This window comes from Ylistrum balloti, unplaced genomic scaffold (assembly GCF_031769215.1).
Source record: "Ylistrum balloti isolate Yb309-2 unplaced genomic scaffold, AGI_CSIRO_Ybal_v1 Utg369972, whole genome shotgun sequence".
NCBI lineage: Eukaryota > Metazoa > Mollusca > Bivalvia > Pectinida > Pectinidae > Ylistrum > Ylistrum balloti.
Window position 1 is genome coordinate 209,876 of NW_026782064.1, and position 22,368 is coordinate 232,243.

Genomic DNA, 22,368 nt, shown 5'->3' on the forward strand with positions numbered 1-22,368 from the left:
TTTAAGAATGTTTGGCCAGTAGGAGGTGGTATGAAGTATCATCAAAATTCTTTTTATCAACGACCTTCATCTATCCTCAAGTTCATGTGTCAAATGTTTTAGTATCTTTAAATGACATCTGAACAATAAAATGGCCAAATGTCATGATACTCCAGCAGTAAAACATGATGTTATGTTATCATTTGTTTAATGGATGACTTTGACCTTTCGAGGTCAAAGTTTACATGTGTTGAAATGTTTCAATTTCTTATAAAGATTTTAGCATTTTAAAAAGAACAGCAATCAATTTTGTTCAAATGACCTTTAAAGACTGCTAAGGTCATAGGGGTCTAATGCTATACATGTAATCCAATTTGTTAAAAAATTTCAATTAAAATGGCTTGTTGGTTATAGGAGTCATTGTATTTTGTAAATACCTTGCAGTGATAAATGACTATCAGTTTTTCGTTATATGAATGACTCTGACCCACTTTAAGGTTTATTGTCATCAATGTGTTCAATTACTTACATCTACATCTGCATAGCCATAATTCATGGTATTTGATCAATTACCTCACCAGAGATTTGGTAAAATAAAGTATTCTCTTAATCCTTTCATCAAATGCTTTTTCTTACTTGATCTGGGGTTTAATGTCTTCGCAACAACCGGGGTGAAAATCGAATCCCCATCTATTAACATGCTGGATATCTGACGGGGGCACTGGTATCGTTTTTCCCAGGTTCCATCTGTAGAAAAATACAATTGTGGCCCTTCTCAAATATCATTTTCTTACCAAATCACTTTATATTGTTGTTCAGGTACAGTATCGTTTAGATATTAAGTTCTCAATTAACAAAACTATTTATCAATGTTTAAAAGCAACAAAAGTGACCAGAAGCCCCCTTTTCCATAAAGTAGCAGCATACAGCATGTACTATCACCTGTAGCATGCAGCATGCACCAACACCTGTAGCATGCAGCATGTACTATTATCTGTAGCATGCACCAACACCTGTAGCATGCAGCATGTACTACTACCTGTAGCGTGCAGCATGTACTACTACCTGTAGCATGCAGCATGCACCAACACCTGTAGCATGCAGCATGCACCAACACATGTAGCATGCAGAATGCACAAACACCTGTAGCATGCAGCATGTACTACTACCTGTAGCATGCAGCATGCACCAACACCTGTAGCATGCAGCATGCACCAACACCTGTAGCATGCAGCATGCACCAACACCTGTAGCATGCAGCATGTACTAACACGTGTAACATGCAGCATGTACTATTACCTGTAGCGTGCAGCATGCACCAACACCTGTAGCATGCAGCATGCACCAACATGTGTAGCATGCAGCATGTACTATTACCTGTAACGTGCAGCATGTACTACTACCTGTAACGTGAAGCATGTACTATTACCTGTAGCATGCAGCATGTACCAACACCTGTAGCATGCAGCATGTACTAATACCTGTAGCATGCAGCATGTACTACTACCTGTAACGTGCAGCATGCACCGACATGTGTAGCATGCAGCATGTACCAACACCTGTAGCATGCAGCATGTACTAATACCTGTAGCATGCAGCATGTACTAATACCTGTAGCATATGCAGGACCTAATAGTTTCCGAATGGTTAACCTGTGTGATCTGGTGCCCGTTAGTATTGTAATTATGTATGTAGAATAGTGTTATTTCCTGTAGAATATGGAGTTGCTCAACTGAATGTTAGGTATAACTAGTGTTTAGTGTTCTTCTAGTGTTAAAAGTTTTCAATCATGTTTTAAAAGAGATAACCCAGATATATATTTTTTTCTAATGCAATTTGACTGATATTAAGGTTATTCATACTAAGCAGGCCACAGCACCCCTTTAATAGTAAATGTCCACTGTCAAGTGTCATTCAAGAATGCGTCTTTCTTGGTTTTATGGACAACATGATTTGGTTTAAATTTCATGTTGTCATGTTAACTTAGTTGCAAACCTGCTTTCTCCATTGAAAATTTAAGTTTGTTGTTTAACCTGTAATATAAAGCTACGATTTTTATCCTTGTATTTAAGAATCTGGCTTTATTAACAATTTTCTGGGTTAGGAAGGTTAGTGTAAATGGTTTTTTGTTAGGAATTTCAACAAATGATGAAGTACCACCACACCAACATAACACTGGAGTGATCAGAATGTTCTCATCATCACTTTCTACCTGGTATTGATGACTGATGAAAATGAGAGTACTGTAGTGACAAAATGTATCAGCCTTACAGACCAATTTATGTCAATTTGTAATGTAGAGATAGAGCAACAGACACAGAACCTTTATACTTTATTTTTATAAGGATACAGAAACATTGCGACTTTGCACTTCCATGTATCATTCACTCAGTTCATTTTTTTCATATCTTGAGTTAGGTGAATGGGATTTTATTACATTTTTAAAGTGTTAAAAACTTGTATGTTTTCTTTGAGGTTATGATAGAATATTTCTGTAGACATCTGGGTGATCACAAAAGATATTGATATTATGTCATACTTATAAATTTCTCTCATTTCTGCTTTATATAATAGAAAGAAATATACACTTTCAACTCCTGAAGAATAATTTTTATTGGGATTGCCTCCCTTTGCATTTCACAACTTTTCTTAACCAATGCTGAACTAACGCACACACACTCATTTATTATAAATCATTTATCATAAATTTACTAGATTCCAGTTTTTCTAACAAAAAGTCAAGGTTATGTTACCATCTCTATTATATTATGACATTTCCTAAAAGTCTGCACATGGGCTTCATTTCTGTTAGAATTTTGCAGAATTCTCTGAATATTTTTTAACACATCTGATTAAAAAGAATATTTTTCTTGAACAGAAGTTTGTTGTACAAATATACTGAGTGTAGAATTATATTTCTGAGTCATGCTCTTGCACTGATGCAGTCATCAGTGAGGTAGATCAGTCTACTTTTCACATTATTGGGATCCCTCACAATTATGTAACATCCAGTGTTAAGCACAGTGAAGAAAAGTTTGCACAACAATCAAGCTCAGACAGGGATCTCAATTTAAGAGGACATCCAAGCCCAGTGAATACTGATGTACACTGATGTGCTCAATGATGAAGACTTCAGGTACATCCCAGCACATTCAGGAAGACTTGAGGGATGTCAAATCAAAATGATGAAGACTTGAGGGATGTCCCAACACAGTTCTGTTGACTTTAATGACAACTCAGTACATAGCTTTTGAATCCAGGGACCCAGCACACTGATGAAGACTTTCATAATGTCCCAACACCACATTGATGTATGGAGATTCCAGCACAGTGACAAGATTTCAATAATACCCCAGCACACTGATGAAGAGGAACGTCCCAACACCACACTGATGTATGGAGATTCCAGCACAGTGACAAGATTTCAATAATACCCCAGCACACTGATGAAGAGGAACGTCCCAACACCACACTGATGTCGTGAAGAGACTTTGGGAATGTTCCAGTAGATTGAAGCCAGGCCTTCCATTTCTATATCGATGATATTTTCACCTTAAACACAGACAAAAATCAGTTTTGTTACAGAACTCAATCAACTAGAATGCACAATTACCGGGGTATTTTTCTTTTTTCTTGTCATGTTATTATCTACACTAGCTAAACTGAATGTTTATAACAATAAAACTCAATGAAATATCACTTAGAACTCATTCAAAACTACAGTTCAACCAACAATAACATTCCAATGCTATATATCTGAAAATTACTCACGTTCATAACATCATTAACATTTTTTGTAAAAATCCTCAGCTTGACAAATAAAGCTAGAGTGACTTCAATGGAGTGGAACACACTGAAATACATGTTAGTATTGTCCACACAAAATACATGCCAAATATTTCTTAAAAAATTGTTCTAAATAAAGTTGCCTAAGAGATGAACAGTTCTGATATGTTCTGCACAAAAATGGACAATCGAAATGTAATTAAATTTGTTACCACAGAATGAATTTCAAAAAGACCTCACCTTAATTGTATCCATGGAACGACAATGTTTCTACTTTTTACAATTACTTTTAACTACATAGTTTAGTGTGGCAAAATGTTCTAGCAAAGCATGTCTTTGAAGAGAAACCTTGATTTATAGTTCAACATTTGCCCAGCCTTGTATCGGTGGGCCCAGAGATAGTTACTGTGAGATGGTAGACAGTACCTGTGTTATAAAGATTTACTGTCAGATGGTAGACAGTACCTGTATTATAAAGATTTACAGTCAGATGGTAGACAGTACCTGTGTCATAAAGATTTACTGTCAGATGGTAGACAGTTATGAAGATTTACTGTCAGATGGTAGACAGTACCTGTGTCATAAAGATTTACAGTCAGATGGTAGACAGTACCTGTGTCATAAAGATTTACTGTCAGATGGTAGACAGTACCTGTATTATAAAGATTTACTGTCAGATGGTAGACAGTATCTGTGTTATAAAGATTTACTGTCAGATGGTAGACAGTACCTGTGTTATAAAGATTTACTGTCAGATGGTAGACAGTTATAAAGATTTACTGTCAGATGGTAGACAGTACCTGTGTTATAAAGAAAGCAGCAGACTGTCAAAGTCAGGTGTACAAACAAGTCTCTTGTTGACGTGTCCAAGCACTGCCATACGACCAGCATCTCCTCCACTACAGGTAGTTTCTATGGAAACTAGATCCTGCAAAACAAATGTTACCCCTGTATAATACATGGAAACCACAAGTAAAATGTACAAGATATATTTGTAGCAATCTGTACCACTAAAACTATTTATTGATCTGGTTTGAGGGAGATTTGTTTCCTCTCATACCTCTATTTTATTGGTCAAGTGGCACATTGTAGAAAGGGTGGGATGGAGCAAAAAGGACTAGGTGTAGTGAAGCATGTAAAAAGGCAGCATGGAGCAAGAAGGGACACTGCCTAGTGAAACAAGGAGAAAGGCAGAGTAGAGCAAATAGGAACAAGGTGCAGTGAAGACAATAGAAAGGTTGGTAGTAGCAAGTAAGGACAAGGTGCAGTGAAGACAATAGAAAGACTGGTAGTAGCAAGTTAGGACAAGGTGCAGTGAAGACAATAGAATGGCAGGTAGTAGCAAGTTAGGACAAGGTGCAGTGAAGACAACAGAAAGGCTGGTAGTAGCAAGTAAGGACAAGGTACAGTGAAGACAATAGAATGGCTGGTAGTAGCAGTAAGGACAAGGTGCAGTGAAGACAATAGAAAGGCTGGTAGTAGCGAGTTAGGACAAGGTGCAGTGAAGACAACAGAAAGACTGGTAGTAGCAAGTTAGGACAAGGTGCAGTGAAGACAATAGAAAGGCTGGTAGTAGCAAGTTAGGACAAGGTGCAGTGAAGACAACAGAAAGGCTGGTAGTAGCAAGTAAGGACAAGGTGCAGTGAAGACAATAGAATGGCTGGTAGTAGCAGTAAGGACAAGGTGCAGTGAAGACAATAGAAAGGCTGGTAGTAGCAAGTAAGGACAAGGTGCAGTGAAGACAATAGAAAGGCTGGTAGTAGCAAGTAAGGACAAGGTGCAGTGAAGACAATAGAAAGGCTGGTAGTAGCAAGTAAGGACAAGGTGCAGTGAAGACAATAGAAAGGCTGGTAGTAGCAAGTAAGGACAAGGTGCAGTGAAGACAATAGAAAGGCTGGTAGTAGCAAGTAAGGACAAGGTGCAGTGAAGACAATAGAAAGGCTGGTAGTAGCAAGTAAGGACAAGGTGCAGTGAAGACAATAGAATGGCAGGTAGTAGCAAGTTAGGACAAGGTGCAGTGAAGACAATAGAAAGGCTGGTAGTAGCGAGTTAGGACCTGGTAGTAGCAAGATAGGACAAGGTGCAGTGAAGACAATAGAAAGGCTGGTAGTAGCAAGTTAGGACAAGGTGCAGTGAAGACAACAGAAAGACTGGTAGTAGCAAGTTAGGACAAGATGCAGTGAAGACAATAGAAAGGCTGGTAGTAGCAAGTTAGGACAAGGTGCAGTGAAGACAATAGAAAGGACAGGTGAAGCAAGTTGTAGTAGGACCCAATGGAAATGCATGATTACATGGGATGTGACTTGGTACACATGTAAAACATGGACCCCTCAAAGTAGAAAGAGAATTTATAGTAACATCCTTCAAGTAAAATAAAGACCAAGTTGACTGCTCCAATGCATTAATAACATGTATTTAATCTTTTATTTTAAGCACATATTAACAGTTTTAAACTAGTGATATCATCCTTGAACTTCAGCTTGTATCACTTTCAAACTGTCTTAACCAGTTCTCTAAAACTGCCTTCAAGTGATACACACAGTTTTGTAAGATCAAAAACACAAATCAAAATGTGTCCAACGTTGAGAAATTTTGTTGTTTACATAATCACAACTCTCCTTCTTTTTGCTGGGAGAGGTTGATGCAGCTATGTGTTATAACACCAAAGAAGTAAACTTGACAAGGAAGTGGTAAGCAACTTTCCCATATTGGATTTTTAAAATTTTTATTCCAGCAGCAGTTGCTAATGTAGAAAACATGATTTTGGAAAGGCTATCAGCTCAGTAATTGATGAAATAATGATCTCTTTTCTTCCATCTGGTTGCTATCAGGATATCTGGTCTATATTTTGGATTAAACGCTGAACAATGTTGTTCCAATATACAAATATTTCTAAGAATACCTGTAAGAATCCACATTTGGTTCCCATGGAAACATCTAGTGTGATGTTGCCAAGCACAAGCTGTGTACGTCCAGATTTCCGCACCACCAGTTTACCCATATATCCCTCAGAGAAATCCGTCAGAGAACAGGAGCCCATTTTCTTGGCAAGATCATCCTGTAATATGGTATCTTACATATTCTACCTAAAATACTTTCTACACGATTGATTTCTTTTTTACTAGGTGATCAAATCAAAATATAAAACCACATGGGTACATTGAGCTCTGAATTATGAAAATGTTATTTTGTCTTTGAAGCTAGAATTTTAAACATTTTTAATGAATGATCTGACAACTTACCTTTTCAAGGTATCTTGAAACTTAATAAAGTGCAAAAAGTTTAACAAAATTGCAATACTAGAACATCAATGAGGAATGAAATGTTAATGTAAGTGGGTTGTGAGAGGATAATATTTTAACATTTAATTTAGATATCATGCCAGTGCAGTTGATAATTATGTTTAAAAGGTCTGGACTGGCTAACTTATGTCATAATTAAGAAATTACCGCATCCTTAGTCCCAGTCTGGGATTTCTGTCGATCTCCAATGTCTCCTCCCCTATTGCTGGCTGGAACACCAGGCATGGTATCAGGGAATTGAAAAAATAGAAAGTCTGTGTTTTCTGTGAAGTTAAAAATAAACGTTTTAAAAAGAAACATGGTTTTATCTTTAGCTCAGTTAAACAAATTCTGGAACACATACTTTGGAAAACCTGACATGCAAACGCTTAAACGTAGATCTTGTTTCCTCACTTTAGAGAATGTTATCATTAAAACTTTGCTAATACATGCTGTGTATAGCCAGTTATTTTTCCAAGGAGGATATTTCACTATTTCTCTGTACATAAAATTTTGTCATGAAAGTTTTCATCACAAAAAATTGGAGAACCCAAATATTACCATCTATATGGTAATAGAAATTTCCAGACGATCAAGTCTGTTTTGTTGAATAATGGCCACAAAAAGGGCACATGTAAATTATAAGATAAGTGTGAATAGAGATGGTTCTAAACCTACTGACAACATATTAACAGCTCAGCCAAATGATATGTTGATTTACAGTAAACCTTCTGTCAACAATATTAATCAAATATCAGTTAACCTGTTCAAATTATACAAAATAATGCTTGGGAAACTAAATTAGAGTTTGAACTATCAGGGTCAACATTACCCAAAATCACGACGAAGTTGTCTCCGAGTGTCCTTACAGGGCAAGAAACTACCAGTCAAAAATGGGAATTTCTTGGGGGAAAATGTCGTTTATGAAATCATTATCTTTTGAAACACTTATGACTGTTAACACAGGTGTCTTTCTGATCTTTTTTTTTTTTTGATACTGTGATGTAGAAACCGGCCCATAATAAACACATTTCTGTTTGTGTATTAGCGTAAATTGGCAATGACATCAGCATGTGGAGTTTGGATTGATACTTAATGTAACTATGGATTAATGTTTGCCAAAATCTTATATTCATTTTTGAGATAGTCTTGATGTGATTATCTATCAAAATGTGAAGTGAAACAAGAGGCCTAATGGGCCTGCATTACTTTTAGTTCATGATAACATTTTGTTGACCGGTTTTAACAAATTTCACCCTGATGATCTTGAATTTATTAAAACCCAGTAAAGCTTCAAAATTCATTTCAAACTTCTCTCCTTTTCAGTAAAGCTCCATAGGAAGCTTTGTTCTTATTTTGGTTAACATTTCTTGAATTATATAGAGGCAGTCTTGAATACTAAACCAAACTTCTACTGGAAGACATATTTTTTATGAAGGTGAAAGATTTATTTTATTGTTACAATACTTCAATCTAATAACGACAAACAGCAGACAGTGTTGAACAAAAACACATCTGACTGAACTAAAACTAAGAAAGTATCTTACTGAACTGCACACAATCTGACATGTTTTGTTTTCAAAGATAATATACAAGAACAACCCTTCACCTGTTTTCCCATGGTTCGTAAACAGCTGATCACAAGTCTCTTCAACAACAACAGGAGATTGCTGACGTCCAGTGACTTTGGGCGGCTTGGAGTCAACAGTGTCCACTTCAGCAGAAAAACCAGGTTCCTCTGAAAGTAGAGTCAAGACGTTGTTGATACTGGAGTAGGATGAAATTAGAAAATTTCTACAGACAGCATACAATGTAACAGAGAACGTCTTTTGTTGGTCTCCTGCTCAAATGGTTTTAGTTCAAAATGTACCTAACATTTACCATTAAAGAATACACTGCTTCAGTGGCTGTTCACACATAACCATTTATAAAATGTTAATGTCATGACAGAGAAAATGAAATTACAGTATTAGAGAATAATTCACAGACACTTAACATATACTCTGAACACAAACTATTGCTGAAGGAAATAGAGGATCCAAAACGTCTGTAAATGTAATGCACTAGGATGGAGTATTGCAAAACACCCCTGCCCCCAGCTGGGTTTGAACTAGCAACCATTCAGTCTCTAGCTGGACACTCTACACCTCAACTAAAAAGAAATTTCCAGTAGTCAAAGTTTGTAAGGTGACCTGTAATCTCAGCTACACTTCTCCCTCCTCCACAAAGTCTTTGACCCTGAAGACACCAACAACCCAGGTTCAGTAGCTCCTGTAATCTCAGCTTCTACACTACTCCCTCCTTCACAAAGTCTTTGACTCTGAAGACACCAATAACCCCAGTTCAGTAGCTCCATAGAAGCATCTCCATCTCATACAGCTTCTACCCTTGGAGTGATCAACAGCATCAAATATTTAATGGGAAAGAGTAATCAAAAATAATCTTCCACCACTGGGGTTCGAACTAGCAACCCATCTGTCTAAAGTCAGACATAAGAGAAATTCTCACTAGCCCAAGCTAGTAAGGTGATATTACTCTCCACTTCTGCAGTAACATGGAAGTTATTGTAACTTTGAAAGAGGTCCTAAATTTAGGGTCTGATGCATTAGGCAAGTAGCATAATGATTCTATATGCTTGATTAATTTCACCCTGACAATGATATTACTCAGAAATAAGCAAAAAAACATTCCTCTTTGGCACAAATGTAAAAAACCATAACACATCAAAAACTGGGTAATATTTCACATACTATCAGGACAATGATGTGAAATCATTCCTATCTAATGTTATACTACCCAATGATATCTAGTAGGTGTCTAATGCCATTTATGACATGGATGTGTCACAAGGCCTTCACTTTAGTAACTTTTTAATCAATGTAGTGGTTAGTAGTTTAGAATACTAATATTTGTGGTGAGATAATACCCAGACACGACAGGACTCACGGAGATGGAATACCTATCAATCAAGACATGACAGGACTCACGGAGATGGAAAACCTTTCAATCAGGACACGACAGGACTCACGGAGATGGAAAACCTATCAATCAGTTTGGATAAGCTGTAGCTGATTGTATCGAATTGACATAGACTTTTGGAAAGGAAAAGAAAACAAATTCGGAGAAGGTCAAGGAGAGTAGATCTGACCAGAGGTGGTGTTTCTGGTCTCTGAACAAAACTTCCTCGTTTCAGCGAAATACTTACATTGTTGCTATGGATTTTGTGGCTGTTTGAAACTATATCGAGTACATTAGTGGTACTTGTGGTGATGATTTCTTGTGTATAAGAAGACTTTTAAGGAAAAACTTTTTGGATTGAACCAGATCTCACTATGGTCCAGTGAACACTCTATTGACCACTATCAGCTATACTGCACTTGGTGACATTTACAGGTAGTTCACCTGAGTGTGACTGCTTGCTTATATTGTTTATAGTGTGACTAAAGTGTTCTGCATATACTATTTTTGTGAATATGACTTCTACCAGGCGCTTGAGTGTGAGCAGCAATAAAGGGCACAAAGTTTTCTTTTCTGGAAGACTTAGTGACATCTCCAAAGGAAAATCTGTACACCTGTCTAAGAGGAAAATCTGTACACCTGTCTACAGAGGAAAATCTGTACACCTGTCTAAGAGGAAAATCTGTACACCTGTCTACAGAGGAAAATCTGTACACCTGTCTACAGAGGAAAATCTGTACAGCTGTCTAAGAGGAAAATATGTACACCTGTCTACAGAGGAAAATCTGTACACCTGTCTACAGAGGAAAATCTGTACAGCTGTCTAAGAGGAAAATATGTACACCTGTCTACAGAGGAAAATCTGTACACCTGTCTACAGAGGAAAATATGTACACCTGCCTACAGAGGAAAATCTGTACACCTGTCTACAGAGGAAAATATGTACACCTGCCTACAGAGGAAAATCTGTACACCTGTCTACAGAGGAAAATCTGTACACCTGTCTACAGAGGAAAATCTGTACACCTGTCTACAGAGGAAAATATGTACACCTGTCTACAGAGGAAAACCTTGACAGTATATTTTATATACTAGCTGTACTCAAGGAGTACAGATGATAAATCTGAGGGAGGAAATAACAAAAGAGAACAGAGAACTCATCGAGAAATATGACGGCCACTATATCTGACCTGGAAGAACAGAATGATGATTTGAAATAAACAGTAAGCAAATTAGAGCAGCAACTAGCGGATGCAGATGATAGACACTGTGAGCTGGAAAATAAACAAAATGACAAAAAAACATGGAAGGAAAAACTCAATTCGCATAGTGGGACTTGATGACTCCAGTAAGAATGAAACAGTGGATGAATTTGTCAGCAAGATCGTGAAGCTAGTGAAAGACAAACTGAAAAAAGGGATAAGTAAGGATGACATTGACATAGCACATAGACATAGAGTTTACCAGCAGGGAAAACCACGCAATGTGATATGTAAATTCACACACCGCGAAAATTGATATCATAAGGAAAAGGAAAGTGCTGAAAGGATCAGGATGTTTTATAGCAGAGGACTTAACCAGAAGAAACCAGCAGAGACTGAAAGAAGCGTTCAAACTTTCTTGTGTAGACCGTACCTGGAGCGTAGATGGAAAACTGTTTATGTTATTCAAAAATGGGAAAAAACGGAGACGGGGTGGTCAATCCGATTGCTTTTAGATAATCTTTAAAAATAGGTTGGATACAAAGGATTTTTTAGATCAGAAGGTAAATGGTTAGAGATCTTAAAAACTCAGGTGGTTAAATACGAATATAATTGTTGGTAAAAAAAACATTTTTTTCCAAAAATGGTTTGAGAAAGGGATTACAATAATAAATGATGTAGTTAAGGGCATTACATCCTGTTCTTTTTATTCCTTTGAGGAGTTCTGTGATTTGTATGGTTACATATCCAATTATCTCCAATACTATGGGCTGTTAAAAAGTATTAGGACTTATCTTAAAAATCATGACATTATAAACAAACCTCTACCTTATCCAATCATACCGTTAGATCTAGAAATCATTTTGAAAATGAGAAATGGATCTCAGGACATTTATAGCATACTAAATAGAAATAACACAACTATTACTGCACAAAGTAAATTTTGATAATGATATATAGGAAAAAATATACTCCCTCCCGTTCAGGACAACTAACAATACAAAATTTCAATGGTTACAGTTTTGTATAAACCATCACATTTTAACTACTAACTCTTATATTTACAAATAATCCTCACTGTACTTTTTGTATGACAAAAAGGGAGACAATTACTCACATTTTATGGGAATGTAATGAGGTACAAAAGTTATTAACAAGTCTTGAAACACTATTAGAAGTTCTTACTATTAACTTTTCCGTAAATAAACAAGCTATGATTTTTGGAATATATGAACAAGCAGGTCTTTACAACTGAATAGATAATGAAATTATTTTACTTATTAAACAATATATATATAAAACCAGATGTTTTCATAATTCCCTAAATGTTAAGGTATAAGCTAACCAGATTAAGGAGTACTATAAAGTCCAGAAATATGTTACTTAAGGTGAAGGAGAAGACTATCTTAAAAAATTTAATAATAAATGAAAGAAATGGATGAAACATGTTGAGCTCTCCTCAATTTGAAATTCTAATTTTGTGAACACATCATCATGTACTTTTCTATTACTACTCTTTATGAAGATAATCTGAAAGTCTGACCACTCACTATCCCCCCCCCCTCCCCCACCCTCCATCTCTCCTTTTCTCGCTCTATCTCTTGCCCTATTATAAGTATTGTATTTGTCTTCTTATGGTGCTGATGAATGATTAAGTGATTATGTGTGTGTGTGTGTGTGTGTGCGTGTGCGTGTGCGTGTGTGTGTGTGTGAGCTAGACGTAATAGTTAGATGGAGAATAGTGATGACAGGCATGTATACATATTCATTGTGAAAATAATAGAATGTCGTCTGATTATGCCGTTGAGGATGATTGGGTGGATGATGGATGGATGGACGGATGGACGGACGGACGGACGGATGGATGGATGGATGGATGTCTTCTTTGTACACTTATGTCAAAATCTTTCAAAAATAAAAAATTATAAAAAATTTCTCCTGTAGGATATATTCTCTTGAAAAACTTACTTTTGATCTTGACATTGGTGACTTCATCAAGACTAGGTTTTGTCTGTCTGTCCACCATGGCACACAGAGGCAACACAACAGGCTGAGTGGTGGGGTCTTCAATCTCAAGAGACGTATCTATAAACTGTAATGGGAACAAGTACAGAGTCTGAAGGAGATTTACTTCATCCCACAGTACACTTCCCCTTGTATACTGACAATGTCTATCAGTACACTGACAATGTCTATCAATATACTAACAATGTCTATCAGTACACTGACAATGTCTATCAGTACACTGACAATGTCTATCAGTACACTGACAATGTCTTCTTGTACACTAACAATGTCTTCTTGTACACTAACAATGTCTATCAGTACACTAACAATGTCTATCAGTACACTGACAATGTCTATCAGTATACTAACAATGTCTATCAGTACACTGACAATGTCTATCAGTATACTGACAATGTCTATCAGTACACTGACAATGTCTATCAGTACACTGACAATGTCTATCAGTATACTGACAATGTCTATCAGTACACTGACAATGTCTATCAGTACACTGACAATGTCTTCTTGTACACTAACAATGTCTATCAGTACACTGACAATGTCTATCAGTACACTAACAATGTCTATCAGTACACTGACAATGTCTATCAGTACACTGACAATGTCTTCTTGTACACTGACAATGTCTATCAGTACACTAACAATGTCTATCAGTACACTGACAATGTCTATCAGTACACTGACAATGTCTATCTGTACACTGACAATGTATATCAGTACACTAACAATGTCTTCTTGTACACTAACAATGTCTATCAGTACACTGACAATGTCTATCAGTACACTGACAATGTCTATCAGTACACTGACAATGTCTATCAGTACACTGACAATATCTATCTGTATACTAACAATGTCTATCAGTACATTGACAATGTCTATCAGTACACTGACAATGTCTTCTTGTACACTAACAATGTCTATCAGTACACTGACAATGTCTATCAGTACACTGACAATATCTATCAGTACATTGACAATGTCTATCAGTACACTGACAATGTCTTCTTGTACACTAACAATGTCTATCAGTACACTGACAATGTCTATCAGTACACTAACAATGTCTATCAGTACACTAACAATGTCTATCAGTACACTGACAATGTCTATCAGTACACTGACAATGTCTATCTGTACACTGACAATGTCTATCAGTACACCGACAATGTCTATCAGTACACTGACAATGTCTATCTGTACACTGACAATGTCTATCAGTACACTAACAATGTCTATCAGTACACTAACAATGTCTATCAGTACACTGACAATGTCTATCAGTACACTGACAATGTCTATCAGTACACTGACAATGTCTATCAGTACACTGACAATGTCTATCAGTACACTGACAATGTCTATCTGTACACTGACAATGTCTATCAGTACACCGACAATGTCTATCAGTACACTGACAATGTCTATCAGTACACTGACAATGTCTATCAGTACACTGACAATGTCTATCTGTACACTGACAATGTCTATCAGTACACTAACAATGTCTTCTTGTACACTAACAATGTCTATCAGTATACTAACAATGTCTATCAGTACACTGACAATGTCTATCAGTACACTGACAATGTCTATCAGTACACTGACATTGTCTTCTTGTACACTAACAATGTCTTCTTGTACACTAACAATGACCCCTAGTACACTAATGATGTCCCCCAGTAGACTAACAATATCCCTTAGAACACTAACAATATCCCCCCGGTACATTTATAATGTCCCCAGAAGACTAACAATGTCTCTCAGTATACTACCAATACCACAAGTACATTAACAATGTCCCCCTATAGACTCACATCATCCCTCAGTAGATAGTCAAGGACATGTTTGGATCCATCTTCATCCCTGTCTTTCTTGATCCCAGTCCTGATGCCTCCAGTTGCCGAGGATGATCTTGATCCTCCACCCCCTCCACCACCTCCACCACCACTACCTCCAGCACCACCTCCTCCTCCACCACCACCAAGGTAGTCTCCAGAGAACTCTGTACCTGAAATAGACACCAAAAACTGGAATACAATGCAATATTTACATACGAAGTTTTGTCATTTATACTGACTATAAATATCATAGCAAAGGAAGTACAGAATGACTAAAGTACATATTAGATACGTGATTGTATGTATAGTGCCACATTTCTCCTTTGTATATATCTCAGGCTTGTTTTACTGGTTATATAATTTTCTATCAAATTTGGAGCTGCTCTTCTTTTCAGCATAGAAAATCTATACAAAAGAAATGGACTATCAGAATGTTTTTCTTCGTCTTTACCTAAGACTACACAGTCCAAAACCTGATTGGCAGAACTACTGCAGACTCCTATATTGTTACATTAATGAATTTCAACAAATAAAATCAAAAGGATTAAACTCCTGAAAAATATCTGTCAAAATACACCAGAAACAAATATAATGAGAAGGAAAACAATTTCTACATTTACATCAGGTTGCATTGGAAAAGTTTTGGGAATTTCTTCCTAAAGGGTTTAATATCAATCTATATTTTTTTCTGCACTGTTCACAGATCTGTTCAGAAAATTATATTTGAAACTCAAGCTAGTGGAATTATTGAGTATAGACAGCTGATAACTAAGGTATGAAATTATTAACCTTCAATATTACAACACCCTACCTCGTGATAATTTCTCTGTTGGACCTTGCTCAAAAATGGAATGTGACTGAATTACATCCTGTGGCTTGCCCCTTCCTCTGCCCCGACCACGCCCCCTGCCCCTCTCTGACCCTTTTCTATCAGTACTGTGAGCTCTTTTTCCTTCCTTCTTCTGCCCTTCATCTTGTGCTTGACTTCAAATAAAAAATACAAATAAAAATTATTTTGAAAGATTTTAATCCTAATTTCATAAAGTACTCATTTTATTAATGGAAATCAAAACACACATTTGAAACTGCTCGACCAGTTGAACCTGATAAAAAAATGCTAGGTACTGATCAGGACCAAGGCTGGACTGCAGAATATTCAGCACATACAGACTGAGGGGTCCAGCCTTTCTTATCCAAAATTGACATGCTGAATATCATTAGTTTTCAGAATTTCAGCATAAAGCAGGGTCAGTGCATGCACCTATCTTCGTAAACAATGTACTTTCAAGTAGGAGTTATATGAATGATATCTTGTTTTTAGTTTATTGTTTTATCCTTGACAGGAAATTCTGAAACTGTGCATGTTAATCTCTTTATATATCAGCCTTAACATCCAGTACATACCAAGTATGTATTTGTGTATCTAGAATAGTTCCAGACTACCTGAATCATTTCAAACAGGTTACACCAAAGCAGCCATTAGTTAACAAAACAGATTCTCCTGGAGCACTTCATGTGTGTAATAGGAGTGGGTTTGTATGTTTGTTTATATACTATGTATATAGTGTTAAATATGGTCTGTGTCATTCAGCTGACAGAACATACTTCTTTGGCTCAGTTGGTAGAGCCAGTCGATTATCATACCAGAGACCTGGGTTCAATTCCTGATCTGGGCACTCGACAGGAATGTGTATTTTCTCTGTTCTTTCACATGTGTGCATACTTCTCTATAACTTAAGAGGTTTAAATCAACACACATAAATATATATATACAATACCTATCCTTTGTCTTGTCTCGTCTCGCTGTAGGGATTGTAGGTGTGAAAACCTTTTTTGGAATTCCTCCGAGTGTTAAGTCTCTAGGCCCTCTAAAAGATGGCAATCTGAAATTACAAAGAAAAATAATGTTTAAGTATCCTTACATTTAATTCTCATCCTACTTCACCTATTTCATGAAGACTGATATTAAAACTTTTAGAAAATTGACAGATGTAAAAATCGGCGCACACCAACGTAATTGAGAAAGAAACTCTTGTTCTAATCACTTAAATGTGTTTCACTTCAGTTTAATTCCATATTTAGATTACTTTCAAAATGCATGAAATTTTAAAAATCATTTATTGTTAAGTCATTTTTTATGCTATGAAATCTTCTCTCTTTCTGACAGACCAACTCTGTTTAAGCCTGTGGAGTTCAATGTGTAATTCATCTGTCCTACCTGTTGGGGATGGAAGGCATTACATTACTTCTCAACTAAAGCCAGAGCAAGGAGTAGGTTGGTTATTACAGGGCAATAAAATAACATTTGGTTTATATCTATAACATGTCTTTCAAAGTAAATGGATATAGGATAATTAGATTAAAGGATAAATTATAAATGGGAAGAGTGAAGAAAATAGTTACGTACAAACCAATAATTTCAATCTCTGTCTAGTTATTCAACTCTAGATTTCCCCTTGATTCGTCACCCCTAAACAGGGCGAGAAAATTTCTTGAAAACACACTTGTCCCACAGGACGAGCCCAGCATGAGAACCACTCGTCCTGAGATCAAATCTACAAGTCCCATGTATTATGTATGATCAGTATTGTAAAAATAACAAAACATGATATCAACATTTTAATTATTGGTTTCTTTTGTTGATCATGACAAATCAGCTAAGGTATAAACAACCAAGCTGAGCTACATATGTATAGTGTCATTTTAAACTGTAATCATTCAGTTTATTCATCATCAGACACAACTTCAATTTCAGGTAGCTGATCAATTTCACTAGTGTTTTTCCCCTCAGACTGTTGATGAGATGATGAAAGACGTCTCCTTGAAAACAACTGTAAAGAGGAGCTTGCAAAGATCCAAATCTATCACTGATATATTGAATGGCATTGTCAAGGAACTTAGTGAATGTTGCCTGCAAATCTATTCTAGTTTTAGAGAGAGAAACTGACTGTTTTGAGTCCTGTCCACATTTTAAAACACCATCTGTGTAATTATGTACAAACTTACTGAAGTAATTTGATGATGACAGACCATTTCCTTTTAATTCTGACAATTCCCAACATGCCAACTCCAACTTCCTAACAACATCTGTCACAAACAAGTCATCCCTTTGGTAGCTTTCACTCAGATTTTTCAAAACTGAGGTAACATCAAGCATGAAATATAAAAATTTCACAAACATGTCTGTTTTCAATTCCGTCAACAGACCTCTAGATTTTGCTGCATCTTCTCTAGATCCTTGACCAACATGTTCTTTAAGTGGTAGACAGCAGCAGTATAGTGTTTCTCAAGAGCAATCAAAGACCTGTGCCTACTGGCTAACCAACAAATTTGCTATACTCCATTGAAATATGCCTGATTCTCATCAATGATTTCACAGAGAGCTTCGAGTTCTCTTCGTTTTTTTGAGAATTAAGATTGAAAGATACTTTATCAGTATTGTCAAATTGCTGCAAATATGGAACTGTCTTTACAGCATCCATAACACTAAGTTCCAAGTTATGTGCAACACAATGGATTGCTAACTGATGGGGAACTTTCTCTGTTAACTTTGTAGCAACACCTGATATTTTGCCCATCATTACGGCAGTACCATCAAAACTGCAGCCAACTAGTTTGATTTCAATATCATCCTGAGATAACCCAGCAGCCTGCAAACCCTTCTCAATGCCTAATAAAACCCTCTCAGCAGTAGCATTTCCAAGTGAAACTACGTCACATAAATGTGTCTCAGGATAGCCTGAGAATCCACAAACCTAACAAACACTGCCTCTTGCTTTACTATTCCAACATCTGTATTACCATCAAACAAAATACAAATAAACCAAGTTTCCTTCAACTCATCCACAACAGATTCGACTTCAGTTTCAGCTATTGATTTTATGAAGGTCGCACATGCCTCATCATTTTTATATTTTAGACCAAGATCTACCCCATTTTTTCCATGTAAATCACAAAGACCTTGAAATGATTTAAAGGACTGACCCTGCTTTGTAACATAAAATAGTGTCGAACAGACAGCGAATTTGTTTTTGTATGTTATCATTTAGAGTCAGGGATATTTTTTTCAAAGGTCCAACATAATCTGGCCGACTACCAAGTTTCTTTTCATGACACTTAACATGTTGTTTGGACTTGTTGTGATGAGTAAGAGTTTCTTTCTTAAAATTTCCTGCACCCCGTTCTCTTAAAAAGGCCACTATCCGTGTCTGCTATGGTAGGAAATTAACAACAAGTGGTACAATACATTTGATATTTATCCTCGTCTTACATAACCCATGGAAATTCCTTCGTCTACTCAGATTTGAAATTTCGTTTTTTCTTCTTTAGGCTTTCTGTTTGTATCGCTTTAGAGCCCCACCTTACTCTCACTGCTAGTACCAATTTTGGTAAAGAAGGCATCTATAGTTTGTTTTGCCATTTTCTCAATAGGCCTGTCGAAAAACACAACTTACATTGCTAACATTAACTACGAGAAAAAAGATGGAGAATAAAATAAGAAACGGTAGCCGCTATGCATTTGTGATCTAGAATTCAATCTGCCAAATAAACACATGTTGTCAATCTGATATATGATGACAGTTATCATTTGAATTTGTTGTTTTTATTTGAATTGTTTTCACTCTCATCCGTAATAAAATAATTCTAAATATTGATATGTGATTCTTTTAATTCCGGAACATAGTGCTATGTCCGGAGATGTGTTACCCTATTATATCAATCTACCTCAATGAAATGTTTGTATGACCTGAATCAGGTGCGAACTCACCATGCTATGCTCTGTTATTTGTGTGGTATGCATATGTGTACGGAGTTCCAATACGGAGAGTTAACAATGAAATTAAGACTAGTTGATCTTTTTATGTGACTTTAATAAATGTAGTGCCTATATTTATGGAATTTTTTAAAAACTAATTGCACTCATCCCAAGTGACTAGACCAGTTGAAGAACCACTCAGCCTGGGCCATTTTTCACCTATCCAGGACGGATGGACGAGTACATTTTTCGAATTCTGCCCCTAAATTACTCTTTGTAGAGATTCTATCTATATACAACCCATCTGCTCACTAAAGTGTTTATTTAATGGTACTGCTCTCTTGGGTTGTGTGAATATGCATGCTTGCTATATTGTATATTTTCCCTTTTTCAAGCTCCCCTTCATGGTTCACCTTGCCCCTCTTCCTGTGGGAACACCAGTTCTTCCTATCAGGCCCCTAGGAAGATCCGGCTGCTTCTTTGATGCCATTGGTATCCAACAGACAATCTTAATGATAGTTCAGTGTGTGTTCCATCTGATCAACAAGGGAAAAGGAAAATTCAATAAGCAAGCATTTTAAAGTATTAACTTCACCAAGAAGGAAATTTTCACTGTATGTTAATCCCAAAACCTAAATTATCGCATATTCCATGATACAATTATTTGTCCACAACTGCTGTGTAATGGGACTCAACTTTCAATATATACACATCACATAGCGTGTGATATCTAAGCTTTCGAAATTACTTAGCACTTGTAACATCCCTAACATTTCTAACATAGTTTAAAATATTATTGAAAAAAAGTTGTAGACTGAAAAAGTTTCTGAAAAATTGAATACACCAATTGATCCTGATAGGTCAGTGGGCACATTAAATCAAACTTTCCAAAAGTCAACATAAAATCTAGGACAAAGGTGTATATCATGTCTATTTTAAGATGTTTATGAACATACCATGTCACTTACTTTGTTCTGCAGTTTTACAAGAAATTTCACTTTTTAGATAAGTGCTAAGTTCAAGTACTCTCTGACCAAAATTGTAAATAACACAACAAAAAGTGATGTCAACATAATGGTACACAACAAATGTCTAACCATGCTTCCACTTCTGAGCCCTAATAACACTGCATCTGGTGCAAATTTTTTGTATGTATGACTGTATTTTGATGCAAATAACAACAGTACCTTACCAAATATAGTAAACAGCAGAAAGCATATGTTGGGAAAATTATGATGTGCTAATTTTTCATTTTTGATCACTGTCATCTTAATACTTTTTGTTTATCAAAAACAAAATTCATTATTTTGGATATGCTACTATATCTGCTGTAATCAATGCATGCAAATCAAACATGCCGCTGTATCCATTCTAGACATTCCACATCCACTGGCACAGATACAAAACAAAAGAAGTCAAGTAGGGATCTAACGTAGGTTGATTCTAGGGGTATAGAACAGTACTTTTGAGTTTTGGTGGATGGATCCTAAGATAGAATTTGAATGATCTGAGATTTCCTTGATGTGTATAGTCAACTGCAAGATAACGATTATTCTGTACATGTTTGAGAATGGGTGGCTTGGTCCTTTCTAAAGATCAGTCATATAAGTGGATTAATTACTTAACTAAAGGCAGAATTGTTCAAAATTTGTTGAAAACTTTTGTCAGTCGCTCAACAGGCTCTTAGAGTCTGACATGTAGGTCTGGTGAGACGCAGTGAGATGAGTTCACGATCATACTAGCAGGTGAATTATGCTTTACCGTCACACGATACACAAATCTGACTACCTATTAAATACCGGTCAGACGATTTTACGAAACCCAATTATCGAAACAAGACCGAAACAAGCCATTTGTAGGGGTTTTATCATGCTGATTACTAATGTGTCTATTAAATGTCAATCAAATATACATCTCTAGATAAAATTTTTAAAACATATTTGACTAAGGTATGATTTACCAGGGACGTATAATACGTATTGTATTTTATTTATGTACTCAAACTTTATATCTATTTTGAAATAAGTACTATATGTTGTTCAGTCTTGTTTCGGTAATCGGGTCTGTTTCGGTAAATCGCCTTACCTATTAAATACAATCATCCAAAGTAGATCAGTGATCGCACCTCGCTTTAAATTGTGTTGTGTCAGATTTCCAACTTTACAACTTCTAACGTCAGCATGTGTTCCACTATTGCAGATGTTTTCATCAGGCCGTGCTAATTTGAAACATGCTTGTTGATTGGTTTAAGAAAAAAATACTACTCCAATCATTGGAAATGTCTTACAAATCAAAGGGAAGCAACTTCTGAGTTGTGTGCTACTAAGATGTTTATTTCCCTTTATTTGTGTGAATGAACTGCTAAAACTAAATGTGTTTCCTAACATTAAAAAATGACCATAATTCAAATAGGATACATACAATTATAAATTTCAATTGACAGACTAACTCACTCATAGATATCTATGAACTCTGTATATTGCAAAAATGTCGTCAGTCAAAAGCTTGATTTTGAACTTCTTAAGCGTTTAGCATAC

The 22,368-nt window shown here is 36.2% G+C and overlaps 1 protein-coding gene across 3 annotated transcripts; it reads right to left on the reverse strand.

The window, feature by feature from the left end:
• Positions 1-2,573: 2,573 nt before the first annotated feature.
• Positions 2,574-22,081, reverse strand: LOC132547671 (DNA-directed RNA polymerase III subunit RPC4-like). Of its 3 annotated transcripts, none has more exons than XM_060211459.1 (11): positions 21,957-22,080; positions 20,245-20,367; positions 16,854-16,958; positions 15,887-16,059; positions 15,052-15,245; positions 13,175-13,298; positions 8,656-8,784; positions 7,215-7,330; positions 6,668-6,823; positions 4,566-4,693; positions 2,574-3,531 (listed from the first exon to the last, which is right to left on the reverse strand). In XM_060211459.1, exons 2-10 carry the CDS (start codon positions 20,319-20,321, stop codon positions 4,571-4,573), a joined length of 1,197 nt encoding a protein of 398 aa, XP_060067442.1. In that variant the 5' UTR covers positions 20,322-20,367; positions 21,957-22,080; the 3' UTR covers positions 2,574-3,531; positions 4,566-4,570. The 3 variants fall into 3 exon arrangements, with proteins under 3 accessions (XP_060067442.1, XP_060067443.1, XP_060067444.1); XM_060211460.1 differs by having other exon boundaries at positions 21,917-22,080; XM_060211461.1 differs by lacking the exon at positions 20,245-20,367 and having other exon boundaries at positions 21,917-22,081.
• Between the last annotated feature and the right edge of the window lie 287 nt (positions 22,082-22,368).